The sequence below is a fragment of the Sphaerodactylus townsendi genome, linkage group LG03 (genome assembly GCF_021028975.2).
Source record: "Sphaerodactylus townsendi isolate TG3544 linkage group LG03, MPM_Stown_v2.3, whole genome shotgun sequence".
Taxonomy (NCBI): Eukaryota; Metazoa; Chordata; class Lepidosauria; order Squamata; family Sphaerodactylidae; genus Sphaerodactylus; species Sphaerodactylus townsendi.
In genome coordinates this window covers 159075187-159103161 of record NC_059427.1, presented here as the reverse complement: position 1 = coordinate 159103161, position 27975 = coordinate 159075187, and the positions used below count along the sequence as shown (strand labels likewise).

The window sequence follows — 27975 nt, the reverse complement described above, 5'->3', positions numbered from 1 at the left end:
GGTGCCCCCGCCAACTGAGGCTTATATGGGTAGCGATCAGGAAAAACTTCCTGACAGTCAGAGCTGTTTGATAGTGGAATGCACTACCTCGGCGCGTGGTGGAGTCTCCTTTGTTGGAGGTTTTTAAAGAGAGGCTGGATGGCCATCTGTCAGGAGTGCTTTGTGTGTTCCTGTGTTGCAGGGGGTTGGACTTGACAGCCCTTGGGGTCTCTTCCAACTCTATGGCCCCTTCCACACACGCAAAATAATGCGTCTTCAAACCACTTTCACAACTGTTTGCAAGTGGATTTTGCTATTCCACACAGCTTCAAAGAGCACTGAAAGCAGTTTGAAAGTGTATTATTCTGCATGTGCGGAATGAGCCTATGATTCTATTCTATGATCTGAGAAAGGGCCTTTTTAGTTGTGGAACTTCCAAAACTTTGGAACTTCCTCGTCTGCCTCCCTCTTTTGGTGTCTTCCATCAGCCGGTGAAGACCTGCTTTTTGGTTATGCTCGGCACACCCCCAATAATGGTTATTGGCCCTCCTCCCTGGTTTTGTGTGCATAGGTCTTTATTTAATTATTTCCCCCACCTTATTTAAATGCAGCTTTAATGTTTATAGGTTTGCCGGAGGGACTTTATATCTGGGTAAAAAGGCAGCATAAAAAATGTTTTAAATAAGTGAGCTTTCAAGCACGGATAATGCAAGTTGGACTTCATCCCAGCACCAAATGGCCTCCTGATCTGAGCACTAGAAATCCACAGGATTTTTTAAGCTCTGGAGGGCTGAAACTTCACCTTCAGGGCTGACTCAGGGCTTCATACCTCCCGTGGCGACGCTGGGATTACCTCCGAATCAGGATATCTTCCATCTGCTGATGGGCAAGTTATAATAAGGGTGTGGAAAGGTATCTAGGGCAGTGATTCCCAACCAGGGTGAGCATGTCACAGGGGTACCGCGGCAACACTACCGGCCCCCCTCACTTTTGTGGTGTCTCCCGCTGGCACCAGCAAGGACATGGAGCTGGCCTAGGAGGCAGGGCCTACCGCAAGGTCAGCAGCCAATCCCCCCCCCCCCCGGATGCTTCCCTTCACCCTAGGAGGGGAAGGTGGGGGGGGGGTGGCAAGCAGGAGCACTGGGAGGGGAAGGTGGGGGGATGGCAGGGGTACCGTGAGATATGAAGAGTGAGGTCAAGGGTACCGTGATGTTGAAAAGGTTGGGAAACACTGATCTAGTGGGGTTCCGCCGCTCTCTTACAAAGATAAAGATCATGATTGAAGTCTATAAAATTATGCATGGGGTAGAAAATGTTGACAGAGAGAAATTTTTCTCTCTTTCTCACAATACCAGAACCAGGGGGCATTCATTGAAAATGCTGGGGGGAAGAATTAGGACTAATAAAAGGAAACACTTCTTCACGCAACGTGTGATTGGTGTTTGGAATAGGCTGCCACAGGAGGTGGTGATGGCCACTAACCTGGATAGCTTTAAAAGGGGCTTGGACAGATTTATGGAGGAGAAGTCGATTTATGGCTACCAATCTTGATCCTCTTTGATCTGAGATTGCAAATGCCTTAACAGTCCAGGTGCTCGGGAGCAACAGCCGCAAAAGGCCATTGCGTTCACAGCCTGCATGTGAGCTCCCAAAGGCACTTGGTGGGCCACTGCGAGTAGCAGAGAGCTGGACTAGATGGACTCTGGTCTGATCCAGCTGGCTTGTTCTTATGTTCTTATCAGTTTTTAAAGGTCCGCGTCCAGAAGGACACATGGCGCCAGAGAGCTTCCTGACAGTTCTGGAAGGATTTAAACCTTCAGCGTGGCTGGAAGCCTGCAGAGAGTTGTTGCTGGCCACAGAAATCAAGAAGCCACCTGGGCGATGAGGAGCACCGGTCCAGAGAGCCTCTCCCACTAGGAAGAGGCAGCGGGCAACGTTGCAAACAACGAAGCAGCAGAGACAACAGCTAGAGCGGAGATCCTTGACTTCTCACTGTCCCCCAATATAAGTAAGGAAAATAAATATATTAAATAAATAAAACGGGGGACAGAGGTAGTCAGGGGCACTCTTACCTGTTCAGACTGGCTCACTAGCCGTTGTTTTGGGCCCAGACAAAGCAGCCCTGGGACCATCCAAACTGGGTGGCTCCATGCTTCAGGTGGGTCTGTTATCAAAGATAGTTTGGAAATGTCAATCGGAGCCAAAAGGGAGGAACTTGGAATGCTAACTGGCACTGAAGTCCAATGATGTGCCCATTTGTCTCTGGGGGCACAATCCACAGTGCTGGTTTTAACCTTGAAAACACTGAATGAACTTGGACCCAAAGTAGCCAGAGAGATCTTCCTCTGTACGGCTCCGCCCAGGATCAGGGGGGTCACCTGGTCAATGCTGCTCCACCCTTCCAATCACCTGCCTTGTGAATCTTTCACTGTGGCCAGAAAGCTTCACTTCCTCAAGAAGGTCCTTGGGTATGGTGTTATATGTTGGTCGGAGATTGCGCAGTTTTTATCTTCTGTAGATTCAACATATGCTGATGCTTTGAGATTTATGGGTTTGTTTAGCTGTGATTATATGTATGTTATCTTTCTGTATGTGTGTTTTAAGTTGTAATAGGTTGCTAACCCATCTGATTTTAAATCCCCCTAAATGAGGGGGGATATGATTGAAGTCTATAAAATTATGCATGGGATAGAAAATGTTGACAGAGAGAAATTTTTCTCTCTTTCTCACAATACCAGAACCAGGGGGCATTCATTGAAAATGCTGGGGGGAAGAATTAGGACTAATAAAAGGAAACACTTTTTCACGCAACGTGTGATTGGTGTTTGGAATAGGCTGCCACAGGAGGTGGTGATGGCCACTAACCTGGATAGCTTTAAAAGGGGCTTGGACAGATTTATGGAGGAGAAGTCGATTTATGGCTACCAATCTTGATCCTCTTTGATCTGAGATTGCAAATGCCTTAGCAGACCAGGTGCTCGGGAGCAACAGCTGCAGAAGGCCCTTGCTTTCACATCCTGCATGTGAGCTCCCAAAGGCACCTGGTGGGCCACTGCGAGTAGCAGAGAGCTGGACTAGATGGACTCTGGTCTGATCCAGTAGGCTCTTTCTTATGTTCTTATGTTCTAAATCTGGTCCAAGCATTACTATCTTATTTTTTAAACTAGATGTCTTGGGGTTTTTTTTTAACCCTCTTTGTGTGACAGGTGAGATATTTCTTAAATAAAAATAAAACTCTCTGCATGTACTAAGGTAGCAAGTCAATAGAGAGAGCTACACTAAACTTCCCTCTGTCGTGTCCTGGTTCAGTGCACACGAAAGGAGTATTCAAAAATATGCCCCCACTCGCAGCGGGCAACTATGGAAGAACTAGGACTGGTCCTTTTCCAAGTTATTCAAGGGCCTGAAAATGCCTATTCCTCCACATCTTCCGATCCCTAAATCAAGCCAAGGGAAGGAGATACATCTAACAATGTTTTGCACCTTGCCTGGGTTAGAACCTGTGCTTTTCATAATGAGATTCCTTAAAACATCCAGACAGTAAGCGATGCTATGGCTGGTCTCAATTCCAGATGGTAGAGGGTGTGTAGAACTCAAGTGGCTTGGTCCCACAGGTTTTCAGGCCTCTGACATCTCAGCAGCATTCGGTTGGACCCGAACATCCAAGTTTTGAAGGATGAAAATCCACACATCATCTTCCGTGGGGCACAGTTGGCTTCCAAGGGGAAGTTGGCACCCCACAGGTTATAGCTGCCTGCCCCTTTCCAAGATGCTCAAAATTTGCCTCCTCTTCTCACCATGGGGCGCAGGGCGGGGTGTGTGCTCTTCGTCATCTGGAATGTATATACAGCCTGAGAGGAGGGGGCTAAACTCAAGGCAAAATTCTCTAGGAAGCTTGAAAAGTGTCCTAGGTGGCGACTACACAGCTCAACGCGGGGACCCGGCTTCCCCTTCTGAGGGGCCCCGGCTGTGGTCCAAGTCCCGCCTCTTCCTCCACTGGAGCATTTTCAGGAGGCTGAGGCTGGCTTTGAAGAGGCGGTCGTGCTGGAAGATCATCTGGTGGAAGGCGTTGAGGGGCAGGATCCCGCTGGGGTCAGCATGCTTGAGGGTGGTGATGGGCGTGTAGAAGCTGTTGGTCTGGTACCGGAAGGGTGGATTCTCGGACGCGATGATCCTCATGGCGTGCTGCCGGGAGTAGGAGGAAAAGGCATGACATTAAAACCGTTTGAAGGAATAACCTCCTGGGCCTCAACAGAAGCACCAGTTCAGATTACTTCGGGACGGAGGAAGAGGAAGAATTGGATTTATATCCCCCCTTTCTCTCCTGTAAGGAGACTCAAAGGGGCTTACAATCTCCTTGCCCTTCCCCCCTTCTCACAACAAACACCCTGTGAGGTGGGTGGCACTGAGAGAGCTCTGAAAAACTGTGAGTAGCCCAAGGCCACCCAGCTGGCATGTGTTGGAGTGCACAAGCTAATCTGGTTCACCAGATAAGTCTCCTCAATTCAGGCAGCAGAGCAGGGAATCAAATCCGGTTCTCCAGACAAGAGTGCACCTGCTCTTAACCACTACGCCACGCTGAGGAGGAGAAGGCCTGAGATGAAAACCGCTCAAAGAAATAACCTCCTGGGCCTCAACAGAAGAACCAGTTCAGATGAATTCGGGACGGAGGAAGAGGAAGAACTGGATTTATATCCCCCCTTTCTCTCCTGTAAGGAGACTCAAAGGGTCTTTCAATCTCCTTTCCCTTCCCCCCTTCTCACAACAAACACCCTGTGAGGTGGGTGGCACTGAGAGAGCTCCAAAAAACTGTGAGTAGCCCAAGGCCACCCAGCTGGCATGTGTTGGAGTGCACAAGCTAATCTGGTTCACCAGATAAGTCTCCTCAATTCAGGCAGCAGAGCAGGGAATCAAATCCGGTTCTCCAGACTAGAGTGCACCTGCTCTTAACCACTACGCCACGCTGAGGAGGAGAAGGCATGAGATGAAAACCGCTCAAAGAAATAACCTCCTGGGCCTCAACAGAAGAACCAGTTCAGGTGAATTTGGGACGGAGGAAGAGAAGGGGCCAGAGGAAGAGGCAAAGGTCTGTTCTGGACCATATACTGCAGGATATAATGCTTTGTCTGTTTTAATGTACTCAGTTCTGACAATATAAGTCAACAGCTTTTCTATGCTTGGCAACAATAACCGAGAATTGTGTTGTTTTTTTCAGCTAAGTGATCTTGTTTCTAGATTCCTTCATTGATCAGGCCTGGGGTTGTGACATATCCTTTGACTGGTATGTGAGACCGTGACTTGTATCCCCCAAACGAGGCCAGTTTTCCCCATGTGCAAATGGATCAGGGTCAAGATTTACCTCCGCCACCTCTTCCGGAGACTGTCCCAGTGCCGTGAAGACGTCCCTGGAGTAGTCCATGTAGAGGCCCCGGAATAGATCCTGAGTCTCTTTATCCACCCCAGAAAGATCCATGTTGTCTACCCCTTCATAGAGCTTCCTTTCAAACTCTGACGTAACTGGTCCTGGTTCAATTAAGCTGATGCTGAGGCATTAGACAAAGGAGAAGAAGAAGAAGAGTTTGGATTTATAACCCCCTGTTTCTCTCCTGTAAGGAGACTCAAAGGGACTCACAATCTCATTTCCCTTCTCCCCTCCCCCACAACAAACACCCTGTGAGGTGGGTGGGGCTGAGAGAGCCCCAAAGAACTGTGACTAGCCCAAGGTCACCCAGCTGGCGTGTGTTGGAGTGCACAAGCTAATCTGGTTCCCCAGAGAAGCCTCCACAGCTCAAGTGGCAGAGCGGGGAATCAAACCCGGTTCTCCTGATTAGAGCGCACCTGCTCTTAACCACTACACCACACTGGAGGGAGCAGACATGACCGCCAAACTTCAGGTGGGCCCTGGGTTTTTCACTGGAGTTCCAGCTGCTCTCCAGACAGGGGAAATGGTGACTTTGGAGGGCAGATTCTATGGCAGGGTTCCCTCCTGTGGGGCCCATGGGCTGATAACTTTCCCGGTGCCCACCAAGTGTTCTCAGGTTCTGGGTGGCTCAGGGTGGGCCTTTTGCCCAGCAAGGCTTCTGATTGGCCCTTGGAGTTGTGATTGGCTATGCAAATGTCTTAAAACATAGTTTTGGCAGCAGCTGCCACCACAGCACAAGGAACTTGAATATGAGCCTCTGGCATTGCTTGGAGGGGACCTTACCAGTCCCTCCGTTCTATCCCAGGCATACTAAACACAACAGAGGGGTGGACAGGGGAGTTGTCTGCATACTGTGCACAAATGTAGAAACAACAGGTCAGAAGGGACCTCAAGGACCATCTAGTAAACCCACAGCACAACACAGCCAATTCACAACTGGGGTGCTGTGTGGTTTCCGGGCTGTGTGGCCGTGTTCTAGCAGCATTCTCTCCTGACGTTTCGCCTGCATCTGTGACTGGCATCTTCAGAGGATCTGATAGTAGGAATGGAAAGCAAGTGGAGTATATATACTGTGAGGTCAAAAGGTGAGGCCCTCTGAATAGAGTAGCCTGGTATGTGAGTCACAAAGAAGTCTGTAGCCTGGGAGTAACAATGAAGATAGCAAGGTCAATAGGTGAATGCATCTGAATAGAAGTATCCTGGTCTTTGTTTCCTTTGATTGATATTGTCTATAGTTGTCCTATGTTTGTGTGTAGCTGATTTGTCACTGTCTCGATTCTAGAGTTTTTCAACACTGGCAGCCAAATTCTGTTCATTTTCATGGTTTCTTCCTTCCAGTTGAAGTTGTCCATGTGCTTGTGAATTTCAATGGCTTCTCTGTGTAGTCTGACGTAGTGGTTGTCAGAGTGGTCCAGAATTTCTGTGTTTTCACAGTATATATACTCCACTTGCTTTCCATTCCTACTATCAGATCCTCTGAAGATGCCAGCCACAGATGCAGGCGAAACGTCAGGAGAGAATGCTGCTAGAACACGGCCATGCAGCCTGGAAACCACACAGCACCCCAGTGATTCCGGCCGTGAAAGCCTTCGACAATACAAATTCACAACTCTCCCTCCCCGCCCCCATGAGCGTACGCTTGGCTTGGGCAGGCTTGAAGGAAAACGTTGGGCCAGCCCTTATGTAAAGGAAGCGTTCTGGAGTGAAAGCGAAGCTGGATTGAATCTCAACTGGAAATGCTAAACCCTTCACATGACATCTTTATGATGCTGCTAGAATGGATGGCGTTCTACAGGCCAGACCAGACAATGTCTGTTTACATTGTCGAAGGCTTTCACGGCCGGAATCACTGAGGTGCTGTGTGGTTTCCGGGCTGTATGGCCGTGTTCTAGCAGCATTCTCTCCTGACGTTTCGCCTGCATCTGAGGATCCTCTGAAGATGCCAGCCACAGATGCAGGTGAAACGTCAGGAGAGAATGCTGCTAGAACACGGCCATAAAGCCCGGAAACCACACAGCACCCCAATGTCTCTTTAATTGGCCTTAAAAACAACATTGCGTATGTGTGCAAGTGGAACGGGATTGGCACCGTGGTGCTAAAGGTAATTTAATTTGCCAGTTCCCCCCCACACTGGTGCAAACCGAAGCTTTGGAGGGGAGTTTTATTTTGAGGTGAAAGAGTTCACAACTCCCCCACCCCCCAAGCACTGTGTGTCTGATCCAGTTCAGCATCACATGTAACCCACAATGAGTTTGGATTTATACCCCCCTTCCTCTCATGAAGGAGACTCAAAGGGGCTTACAAACTTCTTTCCCTTCCCCCCTCACAACAAACATCCTGTGAGGTGAGTGGGGCGGAGAGAGCTCTGAAGAACTGTGACTAGCCCAAGGTCACCCAGCTGTTGGAGTGCACAAGCTAATCTGGTTCATCAGATAAGCTTCCACAGCTCAAGTGGCAGAGAGAGGAATCAACCACTACACCATGCTGGCTTTCACAGCTTGGCCCAGAGTCTTTAAAAAAAAAAACCTGACTGACCCAAGAGATCAGCTCAATGCAGTGTATGCTTCAGTGAAGCATATGTACCTTGCTGATACATTATCGTGAGCTGGTAGTTGTAGTTCTTGTTCTCTGTCTATGCTCAGAGACTTTGTGTCTCCAGGCTTCTCTCTTTATTAAACTCTTCTACTGTCCTATGAGCATGTCTGAGGATTGCTCTGTTTGCTGCAACTAATCCACCCCCCCCCCCCCCCACCCACCCCACCACCCCCCCCCCCCCCCCCCCCCGGCCCCCCCCCCCCCCCCCCCCCCACCACCCCCACACCCCCCCCACCCCCCCCCCCCCCCCGCCCCCCCCGCCGACCCCCCCACCCCCCCCCCCCCCCCCCCCCCCACCCCCCCCCCCCCCCACCCCCCCCCCCCCCCACCCCCCCCCCCCCCCACCCCCCCCCCCCCCCACCCCCCCCCCCCCCCACCCCCCCCCCCCCCCACCCCCCCCCCCCCCCACCCCCCCCCCCCCCCACCCCCCCCCCCCCCCACCCCCCCCCCCCCCCACCCCCCCCCCCCCCCACCCCCCCCCCCCCCCACCCCCCCCCCCCCCCACCCCCCCCCCCCCCCACCCCCCCCCCCCGAAGTCCTACCCCTTCCTGCTCCCCAAGCCCCACCCCCTGGCCTCAGTTCTTATACAAGAAGGTCTCCGAGGATGGGACTGCAGTCTCTTCAGGCCTGCCCGGAGGGGAGGTGAGGAGAGACTGCAGGCTGCCGGATGGGAGCCCAGCCGGCAGGGGGAGTAGGGGGGGAGGTGGGCACCCTAGACCTTGCCCATGTCCATGGTGACATGGGCGGAGTCGAGGGCAGTGGGGTGGAGCCTGGGGGCATCAGGGGGCGGAGCCAGGGTGGGGGGCAGAGCCTGGGGGGCGGCAGAGCCTGGGGGTGTCCTGGAGACAATTTGTCTCCGGGCGCCATTTACCCCTGGTACGTTTCTGTTCCTCTCCATGGCGAAGTCTAGCTTTTCGCTTCTAGAATCTAACGTCCCGAAATCAAGGCAAGTGTTTCCTTCCATTAATCACTGCGTTGCATGTGAGAAGTGCAAACTGGGAATGTTCACACTGGCTTTTTGAAACATTTGATTGGTAGGCATTAAAGGTGCCAGTTAGATTTGAGGGACTATAACAGTGGTGGTGAACCTATGGCACTCCAGATGTTCATGGACTACAATTCCCATCAGCCCCCCCCCCCCCCACCCCGCCCAACCGCCCCCCCCCCCGCCCCCCCCACCCACCCCCCCCCCCCGCCCCCCCCCCCCCCCACCCCCCCCCCCCCCCACCCCCCACCCTGGCCTCAGTGCTTATAGAACAAAGTTTCCGAGGCCGGGAATGCAGTCTCTTCTGGCCTACCCAGAGGGAAGGTCAGAAGAGACTGCAGGCTGCCAGCTGGGAGCCCTGCCGGAGGGGGGGCGGAAGGGAGGGGGCAGTCCAGGGTGGGGTTGAGGGCGCTTGGAGGCAGCAGGAAGTCCTGCTGCCTCGTCGTTTTTGTGTGCCTTGATTTTGCACCCCCCCCCCCCCGTGACCAGAAAAGTGGCGCCTAGGGACAAGGGGTACCTCTTGTCCCTAGGCAGATACGCCACTGGAGAGGAACCAGGGAATGAAAAGAAGCCTTCGGTTTGGGGACAGGCTGAGCAAGACTCCTCCATAACCAAAATATTATTATGGGGTGGGTGGACTATATCAGTACAGTCAATCCCCTTTTACACCCAAAAGGCAAATGCACTTGTCCCAAGACCATGATCATTTTCAAATCTTTATAATGCAATATCGATACAGCAATGCTTCCCTAATCTTTCACCAATATAAATCATTCGGACTTACAAAAGACCACAATGTTTACAATGCCCAGAAATCATTTTAGTTGTTTAAACAAAAATTCATAACAACTTACACATTTGTTAATCATCAACCACCCACCATATTGTGGCTTGGGCAATCCTGTTTTGATTACACTGCGTTATAAAGATCTGAAAATCATCATTGTCTTGGGACAAGTGCCTTTTGGGTGTAAAAGTGGATTGACGGTACCTGAGCAAGACTCCTGCCATGACAGTACCAATCCCTACAGCACTGCTTGCTGCCTTGCGCCCAGTGTGGAAAAAAAAGTTAGGGCTAACAGCTTTTTGAGAAGCACAGAGGGCCAAGAGAAAAGTCACAGAGGTGATGGGGACGCAGCACATACATAGGATGGATGAAGGATTGGAGGATTTAGGCACACCCCAGTGCCAAGGACCCAGAGGCGTAGGGAGGGGAAACAGAGCCCGGGGCAAAATGGCACCCAAGCCTGACTGCTGCGCCCCCGTGAGGCCATGCTCCCATGAGGCCACACCCCCTGCCATGCATATTTGGCAAAGGCTCATGGCTATACTATTTTTAAAAAATTAATTCATTTTTATTTTTAGTTTCATATCCTGCCCATCACAGAAGAGCTCAGGGTGGCATAAACATGTTAAACCTAAATTACAGTTAAAAATCATAATCATAATTTAAAAAATGCTCGCCGTAACTTAAAAGACGACCTTTTTAGCCACAGAGCCAGTGGGCCTTTGTGTAGTCTGGGTGTCTGAGTGCCCGGCTTGGCAGGGGGCATGGCTATGTGGGGGGCCATGTGACCTACAATGGTACCCGGATGTCCCCATTGTAGCTATGCCACTGCAAAGCCCCTCCCTCCTCAAACCAACTCACTTAACCCCGAACTTCAAGGCTTGCAAAGCCAGGCTCTCGCAGAATCCCTCTACAGCGAATTTGGAGGCACAGTAGAAGTCATTGAAGAAGAGACCTGCAGGGGAAGAATCAGCCATAGAGATACATTGGATATATTCGGAAGCAGACTGGTAGCAAGGCTTGGCAGAAGTCAAAGAAAACCTGCTGAATGCAGGTGCCAGTGGTCAGGACTTCAGCACCCACTCCAACACCCTGCCTCTCCCTCGGAACAACCAAAACAACAGGACAAACTGCACAACAACCTTTCAAAAAGTGCATTCTGGAACCCTGCAAAATTTAATTTTTTTGGGTGCCCAACAAAGGCCGCTTCCCCATTACTCACACAATGAGCTTTAACAGTTCTGTTTCTAACCATGTAGGGAATCCAGGCCCAATACCAGAGGTATACATTGGAATGATAATAACAAAAAATGACAGAAGGACAACTTGCGTTGTGAAAAAGGCTGGGGATCATTAGGAAAGGAATTGATAATAAAACTGCAAGGATTGTCATGCCCTTATATAAAGCCGTGGTGCGACCGCACTTGGAGTACTGTGTCCAGTTCTGGTCGCCACATCTCAAAAAGGATATTGAGGAGATAGAAAAAGTGCAGAGAAGGGCAACAAGGATGATTGAGGGACTGGAGCACCTTCCTTGTGAGGAGAGGCTGCAGCGTTTGGGACTCTTCAGTTTGGAGAGGAGACGGCTGAGGGGGGATATGATTGAAGTCTATAAAATTATGCATGGGGTAGAAAATGTTGACAGAGAGAAATTTTTCTCTCTTTCTCACAATACTAGAACCAGGGGGCATCCATTGAAAATGCTGGGGGGAAGAATTAGGACTAATAAAAGGAAACACTTCTTCACGAAACGTGTGATTGGTGTTTGGAATATGCTGCCACAGGAGGTGGTGATGGCCACTAACCTGGATAGCTTTAAAAAGGGCTTGGACAGATTTATGGAGGAGAAGTCGATTTATGGCTACCAATCTTGATCCTCTTTGATCTGAGATTGCAAATGCCTTAACAGACCAGGTGCTCGGGAGCAACAGCCGCAGAAGGCCATTGCTTTCACATCCTGCATGTGAGCTCCCAATGGACTCTGGTCTGATCCAGCTGGCTTGTTCTTATGTTCTTATGCGTGACCCGTTTGAGGAACGCTTTGCTTGAAACTTTATGTGAAACAATTATGTTATATGACTTTCTACAAGAATATTCATCTGACATAACCACAAGCCTTTGAAGTCTGGATTCGAGGTTGGGTTTTATCTGGAGGATCAAGTAGCTTTGTGGTTTTTTTGTTATCATTGCTCCATTGTATGTTGTTGGATAACACGAAGTGTGTATTTGAAATGGCATTCCATTATCATTTTTGTCACTACAATCACAGTGGTGCCTATTGTTGGGTTTTATATATCATCATAACACACTTTTCCTGAATGCATTACAGGTGAGGCTATATTTAGTGCAAATCCTTTGTCTGTTAGAAGAAGAAGAAGAGTTTGGATTTATATCCCCCCTTTCTCTCCTGCAGGAGACTCAAAGGGGCTTACAAGCTCCTTGCCCTTCCCCCCCTCACAACAAACACCCTGTGAGGTGGGTGGGGCTGAGAGAGCTTCGACCAAAGAAAACAAAAGAGCTTTGAACAAAACAAAAGTTAACAAAAGTGTCTTCAGTTGCCTCCTAAAAAATTGTTTCATGGCTTGCCAGGCTATCTGTTTGTTAGTCTATAACATAGGTAAACAATCTTTGTGGTCTTCCGAATGTTATGGACTGGTTAGCCCTGATCATCCCCTGCCAGCATGATGCTGCCAGGGGATGATGGGAACTGTTGTCCATAACATCTGGAGGGCCGCAAGTTTGACATCTGTGGTCTATAAGCGGCTACTGGACTTGACTATGACCCCTAAAGATTGAAAGGGGGAGAAGAAGAGAAGGAAAAGAGGAGTCTTGGATTTATACCCCACCTTTCTCTCCAGGCAGCTTACAACTCCCTACCTTCCTCTCCCCACAACAAGCACACCTTGTGAGGCAGGTGGGGCTGAGAGAGTTCAGAGGGAACTGTGACTAGACCAAGGTCACCCAGCAGGAATGTAGGAGTGGGGAAACACATCTGGTTCACCAGATAAGCCCCTGCCACTCAGGTGGAGGAGTGGGGAATCAAACCCGGTTCTCCAGATTAGAATCCACCTGCTCTTAACCACTACACCAAGCTGGCAGGTGCCACAACTGTGGGGCTGCCAGTGAAAAAGCCCTCTTGTTTGCCCACTGAATGACTTTTGATCAGTAGGTCAGTCCAGAGGGCTTATCCCTGTAATTCCCCGGCAGGAACTACAGGGAGATGTTGCGACCAAAGCCTTTCGCTGCCTCCTTTCCTCTCCCTCCCATTCAGCGTCTGCCCCCTCCCAAGAGTCCCTCCCCCCACACCCCCTCACCTTGCAGTCCCAAGACGCTGCTCATCACCACAATGTGTCCTTGGCGCCGCCGTTTCATGTCAGGGAAGACTTCCCGGATCAGGCGCACCACCCCGAAGAAGTTGGTGTCAAAGAGGCGCTGGGCAGAGGCTACGCTGTGGCTCTCCACCGGGCCAATCATGCCCACCCCGGCGTTGTTCACTGCAAAGAAAGCAGAGGATGAGATACGGCTGCTTGCGAGAAAGCGCAGGGGAGAAGAATTAGGACTAATAAAAGGAAACTGTAAGGAATTCCATAGACGCAGAAATAAAAGGCTTTGGGAGTAAAAGTCCATTTATTAAGACATCTTAGAAAGCTCAAGTACACGCAGTGGCAGGAATGACACTTCCCGCCAGAAGCACAGGTTATAATACCAGTCACCCCATCCCCCCTTCCTGCTTCCCATGGGAACAGAGGCTTCATCTCCCGCGCAGAGATAAAGTCTCCGCCGATGCATCTGGCCCATCGCCCGGGCTGTGGAATGCACTCAAGGTTACTTCACCATCAACACTATTGAATCCTTTACACTCTGCCTCCCCTAAAGAAGACCCCTTCCCCCCAGGTTTGTGCGGAAAGGCGCGGTGGAAAGCAGCAATAAGGGTGGGGGCTTCAATGTTTTCGGAATAGACCCATTGATTATACCCAGAGGAATATCCCACCCAAGAAACTAAATATTGCAAGCGTTTGCGATTAAAGCGAGAGTCCAGGATAGCGTCAATTTCGTAGTGCTTGTGGCCATCAATAATAGTCGGTGGGGGCCTCTCCGGCGGGTCGTGCCAGGCATCGGAAGCGGGAGCCTCCTTGAGCAAGCTGGAATGGAAGACAGGATGGATGTTACTAAGAGAGTTAGGCAAATCTAAGCGGGCAGTGACATCATTAATCACTTTAGTAATTTGAAAAGGTCCCACAAATCTCTTGCCAAGTTTGGAAAATTTATGCACGTCTCTGAGATTTTTTGTAGATAAATACACCCAGGAGCCCACACGCAGAGGGAAATCTGAGCGGTGTTTATCCGCTTGCAGTTTTTGGGAGTCCTTTGCTTGCTGTAAGGCGGTCTGGACCGACTTCCATCCCTCGGCTAGGGATGAAATCCATTGTTGGAATTCTGGGGGGTCCAACGCTGCTGCGGGTAGTTGTGGTAACGGCGGGAAGGAGCGACCAGACACAATTTCAAAGGGGGTTTTCTTTGTACTACTATGAACCGCATTGTTGTAGGCGTACTCCGCAAACGGAATAAGCTCGCACCAATTGTCTTGGTGGTAGTTGGTGTAACAACGTAAATACTGCTCTAGGGTTCTGTTCGTTCTCTCCGTCTCGCCGTCACTTTGAACGTGGTAGGGGGCGGCGACGGCCGGGGCGGCCCCCAACAACCCCAAAAACGCTTTCCAGAACTTTGAGATGAATTGGGGGCCGCGGTCTGAGACCACCTTAACGGGGGCGGAATGGAGACGGTAAACATGTTGAATAAACAGCCGTGCCAACTTAGGAGCGGAGGGGATGGAAGCACATGGAATAAAATGGGCTTGCTTAGAGAATAAGTCTACCACCACCCATAAAACCGTGTTGCCATGACTTTCGGGCAAATCTGTAATGAAATCCATGGAGATGACTTCCCAAGGCCGGGAAGCTACCGGGAGAGGTTGCAATAGTCCATGGGGCTTTCCCGGGATGGTTTTGGCTTCTGCACAAACCGAGCAGCCTTTAATGTATGCCTCAATGTCTTTGCGCATTGCGCGCCACCAGAACTGCCGGCGGGCCAAGTGTAGAGTTTTCAAAAAGCCAAAATGCCCAGCCGAACGGGCATCGTGGCAAGCTTCAAGAACCTGCTTGCGGAGGGGGGGAGGCACGTACCAACATTCCCCCCTCCGCCAAACTCCATTCTCCAAACGCAATTGGGAGTCCCCTTCGGCCGCTGGAGGCTCGTGCAGCCCCGCCTCCTCCAATTCCCGCAGGAAAGGAGAGACGAGACTGGGAACGGGGGGCGGAGGAGAAGTGGACGTTTGAGATCGAGTGACAGCCAACCCCAACTGGGAGGGGGAAAGAACAGTGCGTGGAATGTCTCGTAAGGCAGCTCCACCCCCCTCCCCGGGTAGGCGCGAGAGCGCGTCAGCCAGTTTGTTGGTTTTCCCAGGGAAAAAATGGACTGTAAAAGAGAAACGAGAAAAGAAGTCGGCCCAACGAAGTTGTTTTGCGGACATCTTGAGGGGGGTGGAAAGAGCTGCCAGGTTTTTATGATCCGACCAAACTTGAAAGGGATGTTTAGCTCCCTCCAGCCAGTGGCGCCAAGTGGAGAGTGCTGCTTTGATGGCCGCAGTCTCTTTGTCACCTACAGTCCAGTTGAGCTCGGCACCAGAGAATTTTTTTGACAAATAAGCACACGGAACCAGTTTACCATCTTTATTTTTCTGCAACAGGGCTGCCCCAAGTGCTTTGTCCGAGGCGTCCACGTGAACCACAAACGGGAGATCCGGGTCAGGGTGCTTTAGGATAGGTTCGGTGGTAAACGCAGATTTTAATAGTTCAAAGGCTGTTTGACATTTTTCAGACCAGAAAAGGGGGGCCCCGGGCTTGGCGGACAGAGGATCCTTACCCTTAGTGCGTAAGAGGTCTGTGAGAGGGAGAGTCAGTTCAGCAAATTGGGGTATAAAATCACGATAGAAATTAGCAAAACCAAGAAACGACTGGAGTTCTTTGCGGTTGGTGGGGGCAGGCCATTGGAGGACTGCGTCAATTTTAGCAGGATCCATTTTTAAGCCCTCGGGCGAGATCCGGTAACCCAAATAGTCAATGGAGGTCTGATGAAAACAGCATTTGGAGAGTTTGGCAAAGAGAGAGTTGTCAAGCAAGCGTTTTAGCACCTCTCGAACCAATATTTCATGCTCTTCTATCGTTTGCGAGTAAATTAAAACGTCATCTAAGTATACAACAACTCCCTTGTACAGTAAATCATGGAGAACTTCATTAATAAGGGCCATGAAAGCCCCGGGGGCCCCACTTAACCCGAATGGCATTATTAAGTATTCAAACTGTCCAAACTTTGTGTTAAACGCAGTCAGGTGTTCATATCCTTCAGCAATTCTGACTCTGTAGTAAGCTTCTCTCAAGTCCAATTTAGTAAAAATGCGTCCTTTGCCGAGTGCATCTAAAAGGTCCTTGATCAAAGGCAAAAGGATATTTATTGGACATGGAGACAGCATTGAGACCTCGGTAATCTGTGCAAAGCCTTAAAGACCCATCTTTCTTTTTTGACAAACAAAGCGGGGAACTGGCGTGTGTGTGTTTGGTAGCCCGCCATTATGAAACCATGAGCAAGGTTCTTGTCTAAGAAGGCCGCGAAGTTCCTTCTCCTCATTGGGACTCATGCGGTGGAATTCTACCCTTGGGTGAATTTAAGCCCCTGGTTGTATGACAATTTTTACAGTCGAGTGTCTCTGTGGGGTGGCAACTGATCACATTCCTGCTCCTGAAAAACTCTGGCTAGATCTTTGGTATGCGGGTGGGATGCCAATAGAATCGAGAACTTGTCACTGAGGAAGCCAGAGGGGTGTGTCAGGAAGGCGTTGGGTTTTCTTCCTGAGTCATGTGTTCACCGCAGGGAGGGTCAGTGAATTCTAGGATCCTTTCTTTCCAAATGAACGGTTCATGTAACAACAACCAAGGCATGCCCAAAACTATGGAGTGTTTGGCCACTGGCGTGAAATGAAGCTAATTTTCTCCCAATGGTCGGCGGTATGAGGAGAGGAGCCGGCTGTGTTTTGAACTGGGCGGGTCCTTGGTTTCCGAGGGAGCTACCGTCCATTTGGAGTAGATGGTATGGGCTTAGCCAGTGGAATTCGGTCCAGGCCAACTCCTCTGCCACCTGGGGCCGCGTTAAGCAGTGGGAGCAGCCGGAATCCACAAGGGCCGAGGCTATACTGTCGCAGTGTGTTTTACTTGAGGGTTGGCCAGAAATGCTTGAACAGTAATGGGGCTGCCTTCACTCACAGCGTCAGGAGTCGGACCCCATGTCCGTAGGGGGGGGCTGAAGAAAGGCAAACAACTGCTTCCCCCTCCTCTGGAGTGTAGCCGGTCACCGCTTTGGGCGAGCCAGTGGGAGGCGGACCTGATATCTGCGTGGTGGTTTGGCAGGCGGTCTTGGCGGGGCTTCAAGTGGATTGGTTTTTTTTTTTTGCTTCTTGCCCAGGACAGTTGGCGGCTAGATGACCTGGCCCTCCGCGGTAAAGACACAACCCAAGTAAAGCTGACGGTGATCGGCGGTGGTTTCGGTAGGAGCGGCTGGAAGCTTGGCTTGGTGGACACAGTAGTGGTTTTAGGGAGTGGGCGGCCTCCTTGGCGAGCGTATTCCAAGCGAGGCGCCACGCGAGACCCCAACTGGATCCAATCCGCAATGATGCGAAGGAACCCGAATTAAAAACACCGTTTCACGTAGCTTGCTGTCCACAGCATCGAGAATTCGCATTTCATGGATTCAGGCCACTCAGGAGGGAAATTAGAGCGGCAGCCGCTTGCGAAATTCCGCGGACAAAATTCTGCAAGCGGTAGGTTGCCTTGCTAGATGGTTTTGATGAGTGCGGATAGCTTCATTCTCACCGGCCACCTGGATCTTGGAGAGCGCGCTCTTAAGGCTTGGAGGAATACGGGCACTGTGCGAAAGACCTCATCCTGCGAATGCAGAAGAGTCACGAACCAGTCGGCTGCTGCCCCATCCAGGACTGAGCCGATGTCCATGTTTTCAGCGTTCAGAACCCGGTATAGATCATCATAGTCTTCCAAGTGGGCATTGAGTTGCAAGATGAAGTAAGGAAGTTTGGAAGGCGGGTCCCCATCAAAGCGGGCTGGTATCGGCGATGAAGTAGCCCCGTTCGGCTGACTCTTGGTGCCTGCTGGGAAGGTGGTTGCGCGGGTTGAGCGGGTTGGGCGAGCAGCTGTTGTTATGCGAGGAGCCGGAATCGAGCTGGCGGTCTGCCGCTGGCGTTTGGGTGGCAGGACGATGCGTGGCCCCCCTGGCGCCCGACATGATCAGTAACAGCATAGACTCCAACTTGGGGCTTCCCGGTCTGCTGCCTCCTTAGTTCCCTCTCCAACGCAGCCAGATCCACCTCTCGCCTAGCGGTGCCAATGCATCCTGAGATGCGCGTGCAAAGCAGCCTTTTCTGCGTTCCAATTTAGCCGGATTAAGGTCCCGTTTAAAGGGCTTCAGTGAAGCTCACTTGGCGATGCGCCAGAACCTGAGCAGCTTTAAGCGTTGCCGTTGTAAATCCAGTCTGGAGTGTACCGGGGCATCAGCGGGCTGATGGACTACCCGTTTCATTATGCCGTTGGAGCGCGTCTTTGGTACGGTCCAACTTCGAGGCTAGTTTCTTTGCGTTGCTGTTCCCGGTCCCTCTGCAGGTTTTTAGCTCTTGCTGCAACTGTGCCCGCTCACTCCTCCCACTTAGCTGGCGTTCCGCGGTTCCATGCAGCTTGGAAGCTGCTTGCAGTCGTCCCACTTCCTCATCCCAGTCCTCACTCGATGGGAGAGCTTGGTCTGAGCATGGCGTTCACCGGACGCTTCATTCGGACTCTTCGTCTTCACGCAACGTGTGATTGGTGTTTAGAATATGGAGGTGGTGATGGCCACTAACCTGGATAGCTTTAAAAGGGGCTTGGACAGATTTATGGAGAAGTTGATCTATGGCCACCAACCTTGATCCTCCTTGATCTGAGATTGCAAATGCCTTAACAGTCCAGGTGCTCGGGAGCAGCAGCAGCAGAAGGCCATTGCTTTCACATCCTGCATGTGAGCTCCCAAAGGCACCTGGTGGGCTACTGCGAGTAGCAGAGTGCTGGACTAGGTGGACTCTGGTCTGATCCAGCAGGCTCTTGCTTATGTTCTTAAGTAAAGGTCCCCACCGGTCAGCACCATGACAGAGAGGGGTCCCGCCTGCAGCTTCCACACACGCACACGTTCCACCGCGTCAAGTATGACTGGGCAACAAGCTTGCACGCGTGCACGCTTCGGTACCAATACGCTGCTTTTAATGGGGTTTTAATGCGTATAGAGCCATTTCTTTATGATTTATTTAATTACTTGAGATTCATTGGTTTTATTTTGTGCTCTATTTATATGTCCATGTTCACCACCCTGAGCCCTCCGGGGGAGGGCGGGGTGTGTGTGTGTGTGTGTGTGTGTGTGTGTGTGTGTGTGTGTGTGTGTGTGTGTATGTGTAAGTAAGTAAGTGGTAGTTCCGGATGCGCCTCCAAAAGGCAACCTGCCTCCAGCAGAGCATCAGCCCACAGGACCAAACTGGCCACTGTGAAAACTTTCAAAGTGGTGGAGATTCACAGTCTGCTTGTGGGGAAACACTCACAGAGTGGCCGAAGGAAAACAGAAACCAGACCGGTTCCGCTCAAACTCAGAAGAGTTGCAACAATTCAGTCTGAACTCTAAAACTTTATTAACTTTGTTCATCATCCCTCCCCCCCCTTCTCCCCAATGTTCACCTCTTACCTCTTGACAGAGAGATGCACGATCAGGTAAACACACACACGTAGACGTGAATCTGTCTTTTATGGAGTCAGACGGTTGGTCCATCAAGGGGGAGGGGGGGAAGGGGGTGTCATCTGGTCATGGCCCACCCACCCTGGTCATGGCCCATCATGGTGCCAGCGTGGTGGAGTGGTTAAGAGCAGGCGCACTCTAATCTGGAGAACCGGGTTTGATTCCCTGCTCTGCCACATGAGCTGTGGAAGCTTACCTGGTGAAATAGATTAGCTTGTGCACCTCAACACACGCCAGCTGCAGGACCTTGGGCTAGCCACAGTTCTTCGGAGCTCTCTCAGCCCCACCTACCTCACAGGGGGTTTGTTTGGGGTGGGGGGGGGGAAGGGAAAGGAGATTGTAAGGCCCTTTGAGTCTCCCTACAGGAGAGAAACGGGGGGATATAAATCCAACTCTTCTTCTTTATCACCTGGTTGTGGCCCACCCACCCTGGCAACAAGGAAGGGGGATGGGGTCCATCATATGGTCATGACACATTCACCCTGGTGGAAGGGGGAGGAAGTGATGAGGGGGTCTGTCATCTGGTCATCCCCCACCCACCCTGGTGGGAAGGTTCAGGTGTGGGGGGAAGGGTATCCTTACAACAACCATGCTCTGAAAGCCTTCAACAATACGCTGTGGGGTATGTTAGGCTGAGCATGTGTGTCTGGTCCAAGTTCCCCCAGGAAGCGTCCATGGCAGACTGGGAATTCGAACCTGGGTCTCCCAGAGCCTAGGCTGACACTCTAACCACTAATGGGGCTCCCTAGATGTGTGCCTTATGCTGCGTTGTGCATAGAGATGGGCCAAACAACTCTAGAAACCTTGGCATGGATAAGGGCCATAAAATATTGGCTGCATATACATTGTCTAGTGGGATCCAATAGTTATATTCCCTCTCTGTTATCAGATCACTTTATTTCAGAATGGTATACTTTGATCTTTAGAAAGGTTGAAGCTATTGGTTTCCCTTTGGAATCACTCCTTATGGTCACAAAGGTGGAAGCCTTCAGACTAGTTAAGAATAGGCTCTTGGATCTTTTCATAATTTGACTTGTGCTGCCAAGACAACCTGTTCTCCGACTACATTATTCATCCCATGCGAGCGTGGAATTATGGCAGCATATCTTCGTCTGCTGATTAATCCCACCCAGAGGAGAGCCTTGGCTACTGCAAGATGTAATGTGCTGCCATCAGCTCTGCTGGAGGGAAGATTCAAGAATATGGAACATTCTAAAAGGGTTTGCTCATGTGATCTGATTACGGTTGAAACACTTGGCCATTCTCTGTTTGTATACCCTAAATATGATAAGATACACATGAAATACATGAATTCCATTTTCTTGCAATGTTCTCAGTGGCAAGAGTGTTATAAGATACCCAATCTCCTGAACAGCTCCGATGTGGTCTTTTGTGAAATTTTATACTGGAAATTAGTAATTTTAACTATTTCTTAACCTTGTTTGGCTTTAAAATTTTGTCCTGTTTTGTATGCCAATAAAGGCTTGTGTGCACACTCTAACCACTAAACCACACTGTCTTCCCAATTTCTGCTCAATTGCCTTTATATGCCATGGTGGCTTAATCCAGGGGCTGGCAAATCAGATTCTGGGCTGAGTCCAGCGATGGACTTTCAGAGACTGCCAGGATTGGGAAGAAGACAAAGGTTGCTCGTCCAGGAACGAAGTGGGTGGGGATTCTTGAAGACACAGAAGGAGAAGAGAGGCTTTCGTACCAAGGACGTCCACCCTGCGCTGGGGGATGCTATCTAGGCAGCGGCGGATCGAGTCCTCACTGCCCACATCCAACTCCTTGATTTCTAGTGTCTCTTCCAGGACAGGCCCGGCCTCTTTCTCTAGGGCTTCTTTCTTCTCCAGATTCCTCATAGTGGCAATAACTAAAGAGAGAAAGGAAAAGCCGGGGATTGTCACATCAAGCTTCTCTACTCTAGCCAAGGGGGTATGGCAAGGGTCCTCTGCCCAGAACACCAAAGGTAGCCATCAGACTGACCTGGACAAGCTGGAACGGGTTCAGAGGAGGACAACCAAAATGTTCTAACCAGGGAAAGGCCTCGGCCTCTATGCCCTGATGGTGGCCCTCCAGAGAAACTGGTTGGTCACTGTGTGAGACGGGATGCTGGACTAGATGGACCCTCATTGGTCTGATCCAGCAGGGCCCTTCTGATGTTCTCACCAGGGGAAGGCCTCGGCCTCTATGCCCTGTTGGTGGCCCTCCAGAGGAACTGGTTGGCCACTGTGTGAGACAGGATGCTGGACTAAATGGACCACTGCTCTGATCTGGCAAGAATCTTCGGATGTTCTTAATGTTTACATTACAGCCACCTTTACAGTATCTCATCTGAATGATGGGGTACTATGCAGGCACAGAGATGTATGAGGATTTAATGCAACAGGAGCCTTGGGGCTGCCGTTCTGCTTCTCCCAAGGCACCACACTCCCATGGGGCCCGTGCTACCTCTGAGTAGCCCCTGCTTACCTCGGAAGCGCTTCAGCTCATCTTTGGCCAGGCGCACTGCCAAGGCTCGTCCAATGCCAGAGGAGCAGCCGGTCAGCAGCACGTTCCGGGCAGCCATTCTGCACCCGAGCAAGGGAAGAAGAAGAAGAGTTTGGATTTATATTTCCCCTTTCTCTCCTTTAATGGGGCTTACAATCTCCTTTCCCTCCCCACCCCCACAACAAACACCCTGTGAGGTGGGTGGGGCCGAGAGAGCTCCGAAGAACTGGGACTAGCCCAAGGTCACCCAATTGGCATGGGTTGGAGTGCACAAGCTAATCTAGTTCACCAGATAAGCATAAGCATTTTATTGTCATTGTGCACGCACAACGAAATTTACAAGCCCAATTTGCAAGCCTCCACAGTTCAAGCGGCAGAGTGGGGAATCAAACCCAGTTCCTCCAGATTAAAGTGCACCTGCTCTTAACCACTACACCACGCTGGTAGGGAAACGAACAGTGAGAGGAATCCCCCAGAAGAGCCAGGATGGAGGCTCGACAGAGTGCAGCTTACCATGATGACAGCCGACGTAGCAACATGGCAAAGAAGCACAGCTGTAAATAAGGAAGCCCCCAGGGTTAATCTTGCCCCCCCCCCTCAGGAGGCAGCCCCAGGAAAGTCACTCACTCTTAAACCTTATGGAGCTATCTGGAACTAGGAGGACAATAAGACTGAGTGAACATACGTGAAGCGTTTTCAGCACTAAATAAACACACAGTGTGTGTTAGTACTATGGGAAGAAAACATCAAGGGAGGTAGGTCTGGGAATTTTCCTCCGCAGCAAGCAGAGACAGACAATTTTGCCTTCCAGGGCAGTAATACTAGACCAGGGAATAAGCAAAACAAAACACATATACACACACCACACACACAGATGGCACCTGAATGACACAAAGTCAGCTGCCTTTACACAGAAATTCAAGAGAGACAGGGAGATGTAAAATACAGTACAAGATCAGCATTTCAAATTCCATGATCCTACCAAAGGCCTCAAGCTCCTCGTAAACATAGCAAGCAGCTTGAGAGGGGAGGAGGGAAAAAAGCAGAACGCTCTGCAGAGAATAAGCCATAATCTCCATTTCCGCCGCGCTCCACAATATCGCTGCATGTATGTTCTGGGCGCCCGGGTCTGGACGGCCAAGGCTGGCCTAACCATGCAAGGTCAGCCCCGGTTAGTAGCTGGATGGGGATCACCAAGAAAATCCAAGGTTGCTCTGAAGAAGCAGCCAATGGCATTCCACTTCTGTTTGTCTCTTGGCTTGGCTCTGTTCTGCATTGGTTAGACCTCACCTGGAATATTATGTACAGTTCTGGGCACTGCAATTCAGGAAGGAATATTGACAAGCTGGAAGGGGTCCAGAGGAGGGCAACCAAAATGGGAAAAAGTCTGGAATCCATGTCCTACTTAGGGAGTTGGGTATGTTCAGTTTGGTGAAGAGAAGGTTGAGAGGTGACATGATAGCCATGTTTAGATATCTGAAGGGATGTCATGTTCATTCATTCATTCATTCATTCATTCATTCATTCATTCATTCATTCTACCGCCCACCCCCGAAGGGCTCTGGGCGGTGTACAATATACACATTAAAAACTTCACAGATAAAACCAATAACAATGTGCTAAAACCATGAATGAATAAATAAATAACACCAAAAATGTTGGTGAGGGAGCAAGCTTGTTTCCTGCTGCTTCAGATAGCAGGACCAGGAATGATGGGTTCGATGTGAAGGAAAAGAGATTCCACCTGAACATCAGGAAAATCATCCTGACAGTAAGGGCTGTTGGACAGTGGAATTCACTGCCTCGGAGTGTGGTGGAGTCTCCTTCTTTGGAGGTTTTTAAAGAGAGGCTGGATGGCCATCTGTCAGGAGTGCTTTGATTGTGTTTTTCTACATTGCAGGGGGTTGGACTTGATGGCCCTTGGGGTCTCTTCCAACTCTATGATCCTTTCCCTACCACTATCACTTTCTGGGCAGGGGCAGGTTTCTGAGGCGCATACAGCCCTTGTGGCTTCCTCAGCCCTTCACAGGTAACATCGGAGAAAGCTGTGGTGTTCCACCTCAGTGTTCCACCTCAGGTTGAGCTGGAACATTTTTTTTATTTTTATTTATTTATTTTTTCGATTTATTATACCGCCCCATCCCCGTAGGGCTCTGTAAAGTAATGAACTTCTAAGGACAGCGGTATGTGACAACCTGCTGTGGTTATTTCTTGGGAGCATCTCTAAGTCTGCTAATCTACCATTTCAGACATTGAGTGAGGAGGAGGAGGAGGAGGAGGAGGAGGAGGAGGAGAAGAAGAAGGAGGAGGAGAAGAAGACGACGACGACATTGAGAGATTAGAAGGAGAAGGAAAAGGAGTTGGATTTATATCCTCCCTTCTCTCCTGTAAGGACACTCAAGGGGGTTTATAATCTCTTTCCCCCCATCCCCAACAACAAGAACCCTGTGAGGTAGGTGGGGCTGAGAGAGCTCTAAAGAACTGTGACTAGCCCAAGGGCACCCAGCTGGCATGTGCTGGAGTGCACAAGCTAATCTGGTTCACCAGATAAGCCTCCACAGATCAAGTGGCAGAGCGGGGAATTAGAGTGTACCTGCTCCTAACCACTACACCAGTGATGGCAAACCTTTTTGAGACCGAGTGCCCAAACTGCAACCCAAAACCCACTTATTTATTGCAAAGTGCCAACATGGCAATTTAATCTAAATACTGAGGTTTTAGTTTAGAAAAAACGGTTTGATCCGAGGCGTGCATTACTCAGGAGTAAGCTTGGTGAAGCAACCGTGCAATGCTTTGAATGAGTGAATCACAGCCCTAGGAGGGTTTACTCAGAAGCAAGGCCAGCCTAGATGTGTGTGTGGGTGTGATTTTCTGCTCCACCTACATGACGAACTCTGTGCATGCGTGCTCACAGAGAGGGCTCTGAGTGCCACCTCTGGCACGCGTGCCATAGGTTCGCCACCACTGCACTACACCATGCTAGGGCTAGGATAAACAGAACAGTAGACCAACGAGCTATTTGCACAGCACAGGATAGGACAAGAGTGGCCATTTCCCCAGTGCTGCTAACATCATTACAAGTAAGAAAGACAAGAAATGAGCGGGCTGCCACGGTTCTCAATAAGTGTAGCCAAGGATCCTCCTGGCTCTTGGAGAGAGGCAGAAATATGCTGTCCAGGGGGAAGGGGAGAAGCAAAATCATAAGAACTCTGGAGTTCAGGGACCATCTATGTCAGCAAATGATTTGACTTGTAGTCCTGTCCCCAAGGCACGAGGACCCGAGTGGAACATTCTAGAACAAAACGCTGAACAGGATTTTTAAAATAGCACTAGCCTAAATGTGAACCCGAAATGTGGGTATGGTCACTCACCTCAACTGTGTGTGCCCTGACACTTTCTGACACCTTTTCTTGCACCTGCCAAATGTTTTTAGGAAGCAGGTGGGACCAGGTAGAGCTTTTGCTCAGCAGGACTTCTGATTGGCGGTGAAGATTTTGCAAAAGGTTGTTTTGGCCCAGCACAAGCATCTGTGTTATTTAAACCCAAATCAGTGGTAGGCTATTTGGACGATCAATTTTATATCTCAGTTTTATACATCACTTGTGCTATCAGTTTTGAGCTCTGATTTTATCTTATGGTTTTAACATTCTGCGTTCGTAAAATTTTCACAGTTTAAATAATGTTCTCAAATTTTATTTGGAAATTGTCAGTCTCAGGGACGTGCCAGTGTTTAGCTCTCCCGGCCCTTTCGCACGTGCCCTGGGTAATGCCGATTGCCAGTCTGGGGTCTGGAAGGATCAATTTTATATATCACTTGTGCTAGCAGTTTTGAGCTCTGATTTTATCTTATGGTTTCAACGTTCTGCGTTTGCAAAATTTTCGCAGTTTAAATAATGTTCTCTAATTTTATTTGGAAATTGTATATTGTGGCTTTATGCTCTGTATTTAATCATTTCTGGCCTTTGACTGTTTGACTGATTGATGCTGTGATTTATTTATTTCATTTAGCTTACACGCTAACACAGCACGACAAGTTCACGAACCAAACTGTCTTTGGCTTAGCAGTCAGTGGCTCATTCCGCACATGCAGAATAATGCACTTTCAAACTGCTTTCAGTGCTCTTTGAAGCTGTGCGGAATAGCAAAATCCACTTGCAAACAGTTGTGAAAGTGGTTTGAAAGCGCATTATTTTGCGTGTGCGGAAGGGGCCAGTCTCAGGGATGTGCCAGAGTTTAGCTCTCCCGGCCCTTTCGCACGTGCCCAGGGTAATGCCGATTGCCACTCTGGGATCTGGAAAGATCCTTGAGAGCTTTTACCTTCCACTGGACACACAGAAGGGGTGATGGGTGGGTGGGTGGGGGAAGTAGCTGTGAATTTCGTGCAATGTGCAGGGGGCTGGACTAGATGATCCTTGAGGTCCTTCAAGCTTTATGTCTCTCAAGTGGCAGTTTCTGAGCACGGTCCAAAAGTGCACTGCAATAATCTTGGAGGGCCAAGGTTGGGTCCTAGACTCCCTGCCTTGAGCACTTCGATTCAAGAGACAAAGCTTTTCCCTAAAACAGTTTTGTCCTAATGCTACCCTGTTTCCCCGAAAATAAGACCTACCCCGAAAATAAGCCCTAGCATGATTTTTCGGGATTTTTTGGAGGATGCTTGAAATATAAGCCCTACTCCAAAAATAAGCCCTAGTTACAGATTCCCTGGCGCAGCTGATCTGGTCATGTGGGGGGGCGCAAAATCATGGGGGAAAAATAAGACACCCCCTGAAAATAAGCCCTAATGCATCTTTTGGAGCAAAAATTAATAGAAGACTCTGTCTTATTTTCGGGGAAACACGGTAGGAAAACCTGTCTCTGCAGAGTCGCTGGGGGTGGGCAAGACTTGGCCTCCCAGCAGGTCCCAACCTCTGAGCAAGGGTATTCCTGAAGAGTTGGAGGCTGGGCTTCACCTGTGCAGGTGTCTCCTCCTGTCCTATAGCCCCCCTCCGCTTACCTGGCTACGGCTGGGTTCCAGCTGTGCAGGGCTGAAGGGGCACTTAAGTCCCCTTGAACCCAGACAGGATGAACTCTCAACCAGCAGAGATAATCAGCTCCGCAGGGCCGGGGATTTGCACAGCTCATCTCTGGGGGAGGGGAGGGGGGATTTAAGAAGCAGGCTGGGCAAAACCCTTCCGGGGCTCTTGGGTCAAACGGAGGGGGGAGGGGGGAGGGGGGAGGGGGAGGGGGGCTCACCCACCCCACCCCACCCCACCCCACCCCACCCCACCCCACCCCACCCATGGCTTAAAACGAGGAGCATTTTGGGCGGAGGATGCCAACCTCCAGGGGTCGGCGGGGAGGATAGGATCTCACCTGCTCCCCAGACTAGAGCGAAACCCCTTACTCTGCAGGAATGCAGACTCCGGTGGGTCCTGCTCCTCCCCACGCCCCGCACTCCCCCGATCCCTCCCCCACCAAACCCTCCAGGGCTTTCCCGTCCCAGAGTTGGCACGCGGACCCCGCAGCGCGGCGCGCCATCGGACGCATACCTGGACGCAGGTGGAGCGCGGCGGCGGCGGCGGCGGCGGCGCACGGACCCTTCCTCCCTTCCCTTCCCGGCAAGCAAGGTGACCCACCCGGCCGTGGTGGCCACCCGTGCCGGAGGAGGCTGGGCCTTGTAGTCCAGCCGGCGACTCCGCCTTCCCCGTGCGGAGCCCGGATGCGCGCAGCTGGCACGGAGGAGGAGGAGGAGGCGCGGAGCTCGGCCGCCCGGCGGAGCCTCCAGCTGCGGAAGCAACGCACTGACGCGGCAGGGCTGGGGCTCCTGCGGATCTCCCCGGATACGCACGGAGCCCCGGCCGG

At 50.7% G+C, this 27975-nt stretch overlaps 1 protein-coding gene across 2 annotated transcripts; it reads right to left on the bottom strand.

Annotated features, from left to right (window-relative positions):
* Positions 1-1601: 1601 nt before the first annotated feature.
* Positions 1602-27788, bottom strand: LOC125428175 (retinol dehydrogenase 8-like). Of its 2 annotated transcripts, XR_007243784.1 has the most exons (8): positions 27663-27788; positions 22117-22214; positions 21356-21517; positions 13083-13262; positions 10630-10723; positions 5339-5522; positions 3463-4164; positions 1602-2143 (listed from the first exon to the last, which is right to left on the bottom strand). XR_007243784.1 is itself a non-coding variant. In XM_048487899.1 (7 exons), exons 2-7 carry the CDS (start codon positions 22211-22213, stop codon positions 3907-3909), a joined length of 975 nt encoding a protein of 324 aa, XP_048343856.1. In that variant the 5' UTR covers position 22214; positions 27663-27788; the 3' UTR covers positions 3110-3906. The 2 variants fall into 2 exon arrangements, 1 of the variants encoding a protein (XP_048343856.1); XM_048487899.1 differs by lacking the exon at positions 1602-2143 and having other exon boundaries at positions 3110-4164.
* Positions 27789-27975: the final 187 nt, after the last annotated feature.

Excerpts from the sequence above, each read along its gene's own strand:
- LOC125428175 (XM_048487899.1), bottom strand. The coding sequence starts at position 22,213 with ATGGCTGCCCGGAACGTGCTGCTGACCGGCTGCTCCTCTGGCATTGGA. Across the intron at positions 21,518-22,116 it reads TGAGCTGAAGCGCTTCCGAG|TTATTGCCACTATGAGGAAT; the intron begins GTAAGCAGGGGC and ends TTCTCTCTTTAG. Across the intron at positions 13,263-21,355 it reads GCGCAGGGTGGACGTCCTTG|TGAACAACGCCGGGGTGGGC; the intron begins GTACGAAAGCCT and ends CTTTCTTTGCAG.